Source organism: Taudactylus pleione, unplaced genomic scaffold (assembly GCF_031769625.1).
Source record: "Taudactylus pleione unplaced genomic scaffold, aTauple2 ptg000128l, whole genome shotgun sequence".
Classification (NCBI taxonomy): domain Eukaryota; kingdom Metazoa; phylum Chordata; class Amphibia; order Anura; family Myobatrachidae; genus Taudactylus; species Taudactylus pleione.
The window spans coordinates 1,619,938-1,632,517 of record NW_028284530.1 but is presented as its reverse complement, the minus strand read 5'-3'; the positions used below and the strand labels follow the sequence as shown (position 1 = coordinate 1,632,517).

The following is a 12,580-nucleotide window of genomic DNA, read 5'->3' as shown; positions in this document are numbered from 1 at the left end:
ACAGTGTCATGCGATCACCATGGCAACAACAGTCAAATGACATATGAAGTAGTGAACAAAGTGGCTTTGGAATGCCCATTCTGTGAGCATACTTTTTCAGTGACTTAAATATCGGATGACCCTCCCCTCTGAAACAAGCTTGAGGGCTGAATGCAAACATGTCCAGCTGAGACTGTGTGCGGCCATGTGACTTTCCAACACAAAGAGAAAGATAAAAAATACATTCATGATGACCAGGTACAACATAATAGTGGGATTTATATATATATATATATATATATATATATAGATATATATATAGATATATATATATATATATATATAGATATATATATATATATATATACACAGTGTGGCAAAAAACTCTTTGGACAGCCACCGATTGTGCAAGTTGTTGCACTGTAAAAGATGAGAGCGGTCTGTAATTTCCATCATGGTTACACTTTAACTGTGAGAGACAGAATCAGAACAAAAAATTCCAGAAATCACATTGTATGATTTTTAAACAACTTATTTGTATATTCTTGCAGAAAATAAATATTTGGACAATCAAAAAGTTTAACTCAATACTTTGTAAAGTAACCTCGGTTGGCAATTACAGAGGTCAAACGTTTCCTGTAGTTCTTGACCAGGTTTGCACAAACTGCAGCAGGTATTTTGGCCCACTCTTCAATGCAGATCTTCTCTATATGTGTCATGTTTTGGGGCTGTCGCCGGGCAACACGGACTTTCAACTCCCTCCACAGATTTTCTATTGGGTTGAGGTCTGGAGACTGGCTAGGCCAATCCAGGACCTTGAAAAGCTTGGATGACTGTATTACTGGTGGTGCCTCCAAACTGGGCTTCTTTTTCCAAGGCAAGGGAGTTCACCAGAGGTCAGCTTGGGATATCCCTATAGTCTACAGTTTGGGGGCAGTGAACCTGATTTCCTCCCTCATCCAATAATAGTATCTGTAAGATAACACACAGGAACACTGATTAGAAAAAGAAATAACCCAAAAAAGGGTGTTGGTGATTTTATTAAAAGGATAGAAAGGAAAAAGATTTTAAATAAATGACAATGTAAATATAATTAGCCCAATTATCCCTAACCCTTATTAATCACTTCCTCATTGATGTGCCTTGAAAATACACTTAAAGTTTAAATTAGCCTAATACATATAAATAAGTTGAGTAACAATCCCTTTCTCAGCTATTAATCACTTAACAGTGGGTATGTGCAGGGCCGGCTCTAGGGGTGTTCGACCAGTGCGGTCGCGCAGGGGCGCCACCCATAGAGGGCTCACCCCTCCCCAACATCCCGATTTCAGCTGGACAGTACTGCCAAAGTGGCCCACGGGTGGTCAAATTGGGAAGTTGGGGACCACCACCGCCGCAGCTGTGCGGCACTGCCGGACCCTCGGAGTGTGAATGGATGCAGCGTGATGTTATCTGGAGGCGTGCCATGCGGGCACGCCTCCAAATAATGTCACTTAGGGGGCGTGGCCTATGGTAATGAGGCCACACCCCCAATTCCGAAGCCGTGCGCGATGACAGGACGCATCCTAACGGGCCGGCACAGGGTGCTCAGACCTCTGGAGCCGACCCTGGGTATGCGTTCGGCATCCCGGCGGTCGGGATGCCAATGCTTACATTACCAACGCTAGGATACCAACGCCAGTCAGAATCCCGGTGCCGGCATCCCGACAACTGGGATGCTGAAGGTAAGTAACAGGGTTGGGGGGAGGGTTAGATTTAGGGGCTAGGGTTAGGCACTAGGGGGAGGGTTAGGGTAAGGAGAGCAGGAGGGTTAGCAAAGTGACCAGCAAGTGTCGGTATGTTAACCCTGTCGGGATCCCGGGGTCGGGATTCTCACCGCTGGGATCCCGATTGTCTTTATTTTATACCAATTCCTATCCGTGTTCAGGTTGTGTAGGTTGAGTATGGAGGTCAAGGGGACTAGAGTTTGATACGTGGTTCAGGATTTAGGTAAAGGGTATTGGGATATAGTGCTAGTTTTGTTGGGGGTAAATGATCATCAGTCGCCCTGCGGCATCTGATCTCTGCGCTTACAGAGATCTGCATATTAGTACTATTGGGGAACCAACATTTACCCCCTCGCACATTTCATTTCCACCGCGCCAAGTAAGTGGTTACATTATCTCACTGGAAAAAACAGTGATTGCCGTGTATACACACTGGGGCTCATGCGGAGATATTAGCAATGCAAAACAGGAGCAAATTTGCACGTTGTTCTGCGTACTGGGCAGATTTGAAATAAACAGAGATTAGAGTTCGGGAGGGGGTGTCCTAGCTTAATTCTGAATTTCAGTGTAAAAAGCTCCCAAGTAGCCAGTATGTTTCATGCATGCAAAAGTAATAAAAATAATAACATGTGCACCCCGTGCATTGCAAGTAACATGGTCGGCCAGTGTTAAATTGCTCTTTTTTCTTTTTTTCTTTCCTCTGAACTATGCATAAGCCTCTGTATGCATAATTACTTTAAATATATGAACGATACACTAAAATCTATATGTCTACTCCTCTGCAAGAATATGAATTCAAATGGGTTAAAACATGCATATGGAAATTACTATATTCAGGAGAAATTTAGTTCTTGAGTTTACTGTCTCCTGGCTCTGGGTCCCTGCTGTGCCAATTGCCTGTGACGATAGTATGCAAATGTTTCTGATCTCAGCAGTTTGGGGATGGAGAAAGCTTCATCTATTGAAATTCACTGTGGTCATGGGTAAGCTATTTGGGAGCAGAGGGCCTGATTCAGACCCGGACGCTATGCTGCGCTCGCTCGCATTGAGCGATTTTTCGCAATCTGTGCATGCGTATGAGTCGCAGTGTGTGCACGAACCAGTCATTGTGATGGGAAAGTTCTCGCCCGTAGCCCGCAGTCGGGCCGCTATTTTGAGTGACAGATAGTGCCGTTTGTGGGTGGTAACGGGAAGGTGCCTGTAAACGGGGGTGTGGATGTGCGAACGCAGGCGTGCCCGACCTTCAGAACGGCGTCTAATGGGCGTGCATAATTAGCAAAGTAGCGTCATTACACATGTGACTGGGTTGTATTTTAGCCTGATCTGCTTGCAATGTTGTGGTGGGAAAAGGCTACCACAAGCACTGCGAGCAGCTCTGATGGCTCTCGATGTTCCTGATTAAATCTACAACTGCCGGAGATGACGTGTGTTGCGAGTGGCAAAGTGGCGTGTTTATACAGGTGCGAGCCATAGTGCGGCCGCTCGCTATTACTTAGTGGGCGGCTTTACGCGACGCAGTGCGAGCACATGATTTAAATAGCCGGCCCCTTTTAGCCAGCGAGCGGACGCAAATAGCGTCCGGGTCTGAATCAGGCCCAGAGTACAGTACATTGCCTAAAGAATCATGCACCTATTTACTAAAGTAAGCTGCATGCCCCAGTCACAGCGCCAGTGCTATACTAACTCTGCTCCACTGCTTGGAATTCACACTTTTGGGGAAAGCACTTTTGATAAATTGTGTGGGATCCCACATGCAAATAGCTGGCATCACACAACTCCAACTATTTCACACTGTGATAATGTTCTTCTCAGGTCAGGGTTTGAATTAATTATTGGTAGTATAAACACCTCTCCAGTAAATACGTTATTGCAGTTGGAAAGTAACTTTGTTATGCCGGTGTGGAATATTTGCACACAGTGAAATTAATCATCTTGTCCTGCAATGACTCTAGTACATGTGAATTTCAGGTAGTTGTGATCAGGGAAGGGGTTACAGTAATGGGCAGATACTTACAAATATTACATAACAATGTTATTGTTCTTTGCCAAGCAGTTAATCCTGAATGCTGAAAACAATTTTGTTTTATACAATGAAAACGCATCCAGTGGACATAGCAAACCTGGGATCTCCCCTAAATTCTGCTATGGGGTCCGGGGATGCGGTGTTCAATCGCTGTGGTTGAGAAGAACCCAGATGTGCCGGTCCACCCCCAGCTCTTATGTGTATACAGTATGTGTGGCTGGGGCCTGTGCATGCACAGGGATGCCCCAAGCAGAGCAGGAAAATGAATAGATATGTTTGCAAACAATTTAATCACCAGTCGGAGTATATTGGGGCAATTAGTTCTCTGCAATGTTCTACTACGCACATTAGAGCTTGTTATAGTAGGCAATCTCCTCTCATTTTCCTGGGGACCTCTATGGTGTGGGAGTAAAATTGAGCAAAGAATTTGGTAGTGGTGTGTCTGCAGGAGACTATACTGGAGGCACTCCGTGCACATTGCGCTAAGGAGCTCATTCAGACCCGCTCGCTAGATGCGTTCGCTCGTACCCTGCGTATGCAAATCCAGCGCACGCCCAGCAAGGCAGGCGATTGCACGGCAAGGCATAAACGCGCCCACTATATCTTGGCATGTGATCACTTTGTGTATGCAGATGCCCACCAGCCATTCATAAGACGTCCACTTGCGCACTTCATCTCCTGTAAGTGCATTAAAGCATTGGTACATCGAACACCATCGGATGCGATCGCAGTGCTTGGGGTTGACTATACCCTGCTGCAAGCACTGCGATCACTTCAGTGTGAAATACAACCAAGTGAGGTGTACTATGGCGCTGCCTGTTAATTATGCACGCCTCTGAAACGGCGTTGAGACTCTCAGGCCCGCCTGCGTTCGCACCTCCACTCCCCCATTTCTAGTGGCCAGCCCCTGTCACCACCCACATACGGCTTCTCCTGTCACTCACTCTGCTGGGCTGTCTATGCGCAGTGAGCGATCGCTTCCCGATCTTTCACACTGGTTCGCGTACGCGCATTGCGATGCATACGCATGCACAGATTGCAAATATCGGCCAGCTACGAGCGACCGCATCCTAGCGCGCAGGTCTGAATCAGCTCCTAAATCCTCTATGAATTTGATCAAAAATATTAGAATAAAAAAAACTTCAGGGGTAAAGATATCACAACTTGCAGCAAATCTGAATGTACTCGGCACTACATAATTTGTTTTCCTCATTTCTGCATCATGGACATCACCATATAATACATTGAACCCATTCAGCCAAGGCCAATTGTTAGCAATTGTGATGTCAGAGAGTCTCACTCATTTTAGCCGGTTTGTCATTGACTATCTCTCATGCACTGAGCCATGGAGAGAGATAAAGTGGTGAGTGATAAAGTACCAACCAATCAGCTTCTATCTGTCACTTTTCAAACACAGCCTGTAACGTGACAGTTAGGAGCTGATCGGTTGGTACTTTATCACTCTCCAAGGCACTAAGCATATCCCCTGGATCATTAAAGCTGCTGCATGTCAGTGAACAGCCTTGGATGGTGCTCAGATGTCGCAATGAAATGAATAACCTACTGTATATTGTAGTACACATTCTAGGCTAGTCTCAGAAATCTCACTTTGTTAGAATCAGATGAGAATAGAAAGCCTGCTTAATAACAAAGACCCATTTTCAGGTGCCTTTTATATATATAATAAGAAGCTGTGCATCCATTCTTGTAGCGTTGTGTCGCGTTCTGTTTAGTTGCTGATGTCTCATCATTTTATGTTTGCTTGCCCAAGTTTATTTAGGAGATGTGTCTTGTGTCCGCTCTGTACAGCTCCTCCTGGGATGTGGTGGGGGTGGATGTGACATTACTTTCCTCCCTTTAGTTGTATAATTTTGCTCACATTTTACCTGCTTTTGTGTTGATTTTGCTTCATTTTTTTATTTGCCATGCCGTTCAGCTTTTGGATTCCAGGAAAACAAAGGTTTGTAAAACTGCTGTTGCTTTCTCTTAGATGTCATTGTATGTGCTTCTATCGCAGTCACAGGGAACGCTGCAGCACCTAGTGGTGACATGAATCATTTATACAAAATGCTACTGTTGAAATTTTTTTTTCTTAAATGTAAGATAGAGGCAATAGTTTTTTATTTACTATGATGATAATCAGATTTTATCCTTAATAAGCAAACTTCAACCAAACAAAATGAATCTTGATTTAGAGCGGACCATCCTTCTATGTTTCTGTAATGACCCTGTACATTTGTCATGCGTTCCCTTTCAATCATTCAAACTTTACCGTCAGGACCTGATTCAGCAAGGAACGCACAGGAGAGAACGCACGCACTCAGCCGATGTTTTAGCTCTGCAGAAGCAACGCAGACCCAGAGAAAAGTGATTGACAGGAAGTGCCGTTTTGTAGGGGTGGAGGGGCAAACGCAGGCGTTCATGTGCGTTTGGACGGCGTTTTAGGGGCGTGCATAATTAAGCCCGTGTGGCGACGGCCGCAGCCTGAGGTATAGTTGCACACAGGAAGCGGCACACATCCTGTGTGGAGTCAGGACAACCACTAATATGCTAATGTGTTTGATGGTTCTCGATGTTACCGATGTCTTGCGTGGTATAACAGAAAGCACGTTAAGGGAAGTGGGAGGTATTGTGTTTAGCAAGGTTTCTGCTTATTCTGCATACGTATGCATTTATTAGCATATACTCACAGCGGAAGGGTGCGTGCGTCTGCATCTGTGCGTTCCTTGCTGAATCAGGCCATAATAGCCAAGTGATGATAAAAAACAATTACATAAATATATATATATGTGTATATTTATATATATATATATACACAGTCAGGTGCATAAATATTAGGACATTGACAGAATTTTCATATATATATATATATGAGTTCTGATATGATTGCTAAATACAGGTACTGTTAAATGTTATCGCTTCACTGCATTGTTCATTCAGAAACTGTGTGTTATAAAGAATACTGATTCCCCCCCCCCCCCCCCCCCCTGTGAATGATGACATTTATTTCAGGATAAGTCAGATTTTTTAACTTGTGTAAAAGCACAGTCTGTAGCCCCATGTTTATTCAAATATAATTTGTTACATCAATAAAAATATTATTCATTATAAATTACAGTAGGTTGTACAGTACATTACACATCTTACAACGTTGACCTATTCACTCCATATAATATTTATTATGCTACCAAAAGAAAGACCCAAACAAAAAATAAATACATTTGCCATGGCACACAATGCAGTTCAACTAAAAATTGTTAACCAAGATACCACAGGCAAATAAACCCCTCCCACCCCACCAATGCAATATATATATCTTCAATTCTGGAACTTGTGCAGATACGCTTGTGAATGCTTTTATTCTATACAATATTTTATATTGTATTTTCAGTTCAATTCTTTGTCAAGCAGAATGTGAAGAAAGAATATTTTTGATAGGCTGTATACACACTTGCATTTTGTACTCACAATTGTGCCCCGTACACAGCTGATAATGCTGTAACATAAGCTTTAGCTGCCACTAGCATCCTAACCTATGTTATAGCATGTTAAAATATTTATCCTCTATTGGGAAGAAATAAATTATGTCAATGGGTCTGATTCAGACTTGTACGCTATTCAGATATTTCCACAGTTGAGTGAGTATCGGTAAACTGCACATGCGTCAAGATACATTACCGTAGTCGATAGCAGCTACTATTTACTCGCAGTGTAATTGACAGCCAGGGATCGTTTGGGGAAAGTAATGGGGAGTGGCAGCAAAGAATGCAGGTGTGTTTTCGACCATTGCGGGGGCGTCTCAAATCCTGCGTCTGCGATCCCGTACACAAGAAAAATGGCTACGGCGTCTCAGTTCTTGCTGCCATTCTGCGAACCATAAGATTACTTAGAAGACCGATAAGCGTAGGATCTGCGATCCAGCGCTGCATCTTGATATGCAGATCTTTGGATTTGCAAAGCCGTAGCAGGGCTTCTCAATACATTACTCAGCGCCTCCGACATTTCTATTTCTACTTCAGGGTCCATAGGGTATCCACAGGATACCGTGGGGTATAGGTGTGACGTCAGTCGCTGGGCACCATAGAGTTAAGCTTTTCAGCCTCCCAGGATGCACTAGGGTCCCCCTCCTATACCCCGCCCCCGAGCCAAGGCACCCCAGTTTAGTTTGGTGCCCGGCCGGAGTCGGGTGCACCTGTCGGAGTGGGGGCTAGAAGAGCCCCTGAAGCTTTCTTCAGTGCAGCTTTGGCTGCACATCTGGATGTACAGCATGGACAGTCAGTCCTGACGTCCATGCTGTCTTCCCTACACCCCCGCCGGTACCAGAACACAGCTAGCGGTGACCCCAGATGTTCCGGACCATGGCCGGATCCAAGGGGGACAAAGGTAAGCAGCGGGGTCCCGCGGTGGGTCCCCGCTGGTCACATGGTCCTAAGTCCCCAGGCAGGGGGCTCCCTGGGGACTGGCTGCAGCATGGAGCCAGGCGACCAACCTGCGCTTTCCACTACCCCCTGGGACAGCGGACCGCAGCAGAGCGGTAGCGCTGCGGCATCCCAGGGGTTAAATGCATGCCAGGGGAGCGCGCCTTCCCTGTCTCACAGCCGGCGCCTCCCCCGCTGCACACAGCCCTCTCTGCATGCTGCCGACTGGTCCTGTGGCAGCGCTCCTCCCCCAGGCCAGCCTCCTCTCTGCTCCTCGGCGGCCATCTTCTCCAGAACGCATGGTGAACGCTGCTGGAAGCGCTGGACGGAAGCATCGTGGTCTGGGTCCCCCCGCATACCTCTCCACCGCTGTGGTCAGGTCTGTGTATGCAGCGCTGGGTCCTACCAGGCCACGGCTGGCTAATCAACTGGCAGAAGTCCACTCTAATCCCGTCTCGGAGGATTCTGCATCTTGGAGCCTTATTGGACTCGGGACAGCAAAGGATCTTCGTGACGGAGGACAAGATCTCTGCTTTACAGTCAAGGGTGCGCAGTTGTCTGCACAGCCGCCGGGTGTCTCTACACTCGGCGATGAGGTTACTGGGCTCCATGGTGTCGGTGTTCGACGTGGTGGAATACGCCCAGTTTCACTCCAGACCTCTGCAGCACCTGATCCTGTCCAAGTGGAACGGGCTGCCTCAGTCTCTGAAGTCCCAGACGATTGTGATCACCCCGGAGGTTCGCCTGTCCCTTGCGTGGTGGTTACAGACGACCCACCTCAACAAGGGATGTCCGTTCTGGGTTCCAAATTGGGTCCTGTTGACAACGGACGCCAGTCTTCGAGGCTGGGGAGCAGTTTCGGGTCCACACTTGTTCCAGGGCAGGTGGACGCCGACAGAAGCGGAGCTTCCAATAAATATCTTGGAACTCCGTGCGGTCTTCAATGCTCTCCAGCAGGCACTTCGGTTTCTCCAGGGTCACCCGATGCAGGTCCAGTCGGACAACGCTACCACCGTGGCCTACATAAACAGGCAAGGAGGAACTCGCAGTCGGGCGGCTCTCGTAGAGGTCTCTCGGATCCTGGTTTGGGCGGAGCGCAATCTTCCGGCCACATCAGCGGTCTTCATCCTGGGAGTGCTAAATTGGGAGGCGGACTTTCTAAGTCGCCAGGACGTTCATCCGGGGGAATGGTCCCTGCATCCGGACGTTTTTCAACTGCTGGTGGACAGGTGGGGTCTTCCAGAGATCGACCTCATGGCGTCCTGGCACAACAACAAGTTGCCGGTGTACGGGTCTCGCACAAGAGACGAAGGGGCGTCTCTGGTGGATGCTCTGTCCGTCCGGTGGACGTTCCGGTTCGCATACCTGTTCCCTCCGGTCTCCCTTCTTCCACGGGAAATCCGGAAATTCAAACAGGAAGGAGGGACGCTCCTGTTGATAGCTCCCGCGTGGACCAGACGGCACTGGTTCTCAGACCTTCAGGGTCTGTCCGTGGACAGTCCTCTGCGGTTGCCGCTACGACCGGACCTTCTGTCTCAGGGTCCTTGTCTTCACCCGGACCTGACTCGGCTGTCTTTGACGGCGTGGCTGTTGAGACGGCCATGCTGAGGTCCCGGGGGTTTTCCAGCTCTGTGGTGCGTACCATGTTGCGAGCTCGGAAACCGGCTTCCGCGAGGATATACCATCGCATGTGGCATACGTTCTTCCAGTGGTGTCGACCGAGAGGTTATGCACCGCGGGAGTTTCGTCTGTCTCGGATTCTCGCCTTCCTGCAAGCGGGACTAGATCATGGGCTTCGCCTTGCTTCTTTGAAGGTACAGGTTTCGGCCCTATCTGTCTGGTTTCACCGTAGGATTGCTACAATCCCGGATGTGCGCACCTTTATGCAAGGTGTTCTCCGCATTCAGCCGCCCTTTGTTCCACCTGTGGCGCCTTGGGATTTGGCTGTGGTCCTGAGGGCTCTCCAAGGACCGCCGTTTGAACCACTGGGCTCAGTGGATCTTAAATGGCTAACAGCTAAGACTGTTTTCCTTCTGGCTATTGCTTCGGCCAGACGTGTTTCTGAGTTAGGGGCTCTTTCTTGTAGAACCCCTTTCTTGGTTTTTCATGGGAACAGGGCAGTGCTCCGCACTCGGCCCGAGTTTCTTCCCAAAGTTGTTTCCCAGTTTCATGTTAACGAGGAAATCGTTGTTCCGGCCTTTAACTCACCGGGTCTTTCCGTGGGTGAGGCCTCTTTGGATGTTGTGCGGGCCTTAAGGACTTATGTTGACCGCACTTCTTCGTTTAGGAAGTCGGACGCTTTGTTTGTCCTCTATGGCTTCCGTAAAAAGGGTTGGCCTGCTTCAAAGCAAACTTTGGCAGCCTGGATCCGTATGGCTATTTCTGAAGCTTATCTTCATGAAGGCCTGCCGGTTCCTCCTTCTGTGAAGGCTCATTCCACTAGGTCTGTGGGTCCTTCGTGGGCAGCTCGACGTGGTGCCTCAGCAGTTCAGATCTGCAAGGCTGCTACGTGGTCCTCTGTCCATACCTTCGTGAGGTATTACAGGTTTGACACCTTCGCCTCTCAGGATGCTTCCTTCGGGCGGCGGATTCTCCTTTCTGCACAGGAGCATCCCCACCCTTAAAGGATACTGCTTTGGGACATCCCCAAGGTATCCTGTGGATACCCTATGGACCCTGAAGTAGAAAATATGAGATATGGTAAGAACTTACCCTTGTTATCTCTATTTCTACGAAGTCCATAGGGTTCCACAGGACTCCCGCCCTGTCGCACCTGTGCTGCAGATGGGCTTTGCTCTGGTCACCGGTTTTCTGTCTCCCTCTGGTGAGAATGTGATTCTTGTATGTGTCCAGATCTTTTTTCTCTCTCTTCCTTCTCCTCCTCCGGCCTATGGCTTGATAACTAACTGAGGTGCCTTGGCTCGGGGGCGGGGTATAGGAGGGGGACCCTAGTGCATCCTGGGAGGCTGAAAAGCTTAACTCTACGGTGCCCAGCGACTGACGTCACACCTATACCCCAAGGTATCCTGTGGAACCCTATGGACTTCGTAGAAATAGAGATAACAAGGGTAAGTTCTTACCATATCTCATATTATTTTTGCACAGCAGCGGCGGTGGCATTAGTGTACAACTCTGAATCAGACCCAATATAAAGAAATAAATGTGCATATACGTTTAATTATAGCACACACATAGTCCAAACCTGTTAATGTACATATACCAATAAAAATGTAAAAAATAAGGACAGAATGATGGCTAGGTACATTGTATCAGATATATAAAGCTCTGGGAAGTGATAAAGTGGAGAGTGATAAACAACCAACCAATCAACTCCTTACTGTCATTTTTCAAACACATCCTGTAACATGACAGTTAGGAGCTGAGTGGTTGGTCGTTTATCACTCTGCACTTTATCACTTTCCAGAGCTTCATACATCTGCCCCAATGTCTCCTTTTTTTGCTCTTGGAGAGTCCCCATTTTCCTACTTGAAATCTATTACAAACATTATTTTCCTATAGTCCAATGGTCTGCTGTTCCCCAACAGTCTAGTAATTATAGGCTCCTGTAAACTCCATTTGGAGTAAAAAAAAAAATATACAAACATTGAAATAAAAAGTATGAGGGTCTCTTTTGAACGTAGGTTTATGTGGGTGCCACGGTGATTAAGGAAACTAGAACCTTTTGTAGTCCAAAAATAAATCAAAGATATTTATCCTAATAAGCAAAAACAAAACTCCATATTTGTGTAGCAAGATCCCAAATGGCACATTATGGGGCCTATTCATTAAACCTAAAAATTCTAAGGAGATAATTAGCTTTAGAACTCTCATGGAGTTCTAGCTAATTATAGGTGGAATTCATCATTCCACCTCTCCATAAGTATCTATTCCGAAAAGCTGTCATTTTTGCGATGACAGCTTTCCGGGAAATAGATACTTTTCCCTGCCTACACTACCTTATCGCATCTGGAAACAGTGCTGCGCATGCGCTGTTACATCTGTAAAACCAGCGCATGCGCAGCACTGCCTACAGATGCGTTAAGTTTGTGTACCCCCCACCCCCCGACCCCCTCCGCTCACCCCCCCCCCCCCCGACTTACCTGTCCGCGCAGCAGCCTCCGGCTCCGTCCTGCTGGTCTGTCATGTGGTTTCCCAGCAGACCACATGACAGATTAGAAAAAAAAATAACAATTTTTTTTCCTTTTATAAACTTTCTTGTGCTCTGCTGGGAAACCACATGACAGACCAGCCTCCGGAGCCTGAGGACGGAGCAGAGTGCCAGAGGGACTCGTCGGGGGACCTGCACACGCGGATACAGGTAAGTTTCACCTGCTATTCGCCACCTCACAGTGGCGACTAGTAACTGCATCAAATTCCGAAAATTTATAATTTTC

At 47.2% G+C, this 12,580-nt stretch overlaps 1 protein-coding gene across 1 annotated transcript in view; it reads left to right on the top strand.

The window, feature by feature from the left end:
• The window catches only part of ERC2 (ELKS/RAB6-interacting/CAST family member 2), a 1,040,188-nt gene that overhangs the window by 167,626 nt on the left and 859,982 nt on the right, over positions 1–12,580 (top strand). The window contains exon 3 of the mRNA XM_088472750.1: positions 5,705–5,728. Within this exon, the coding sequence (XP_088328876.1) occupies positions 5,705–5,728 (24 nt within the window). The remainder of the gene's footprint in view (positions 1–5,704; positions 5,729–12,580) is intronic.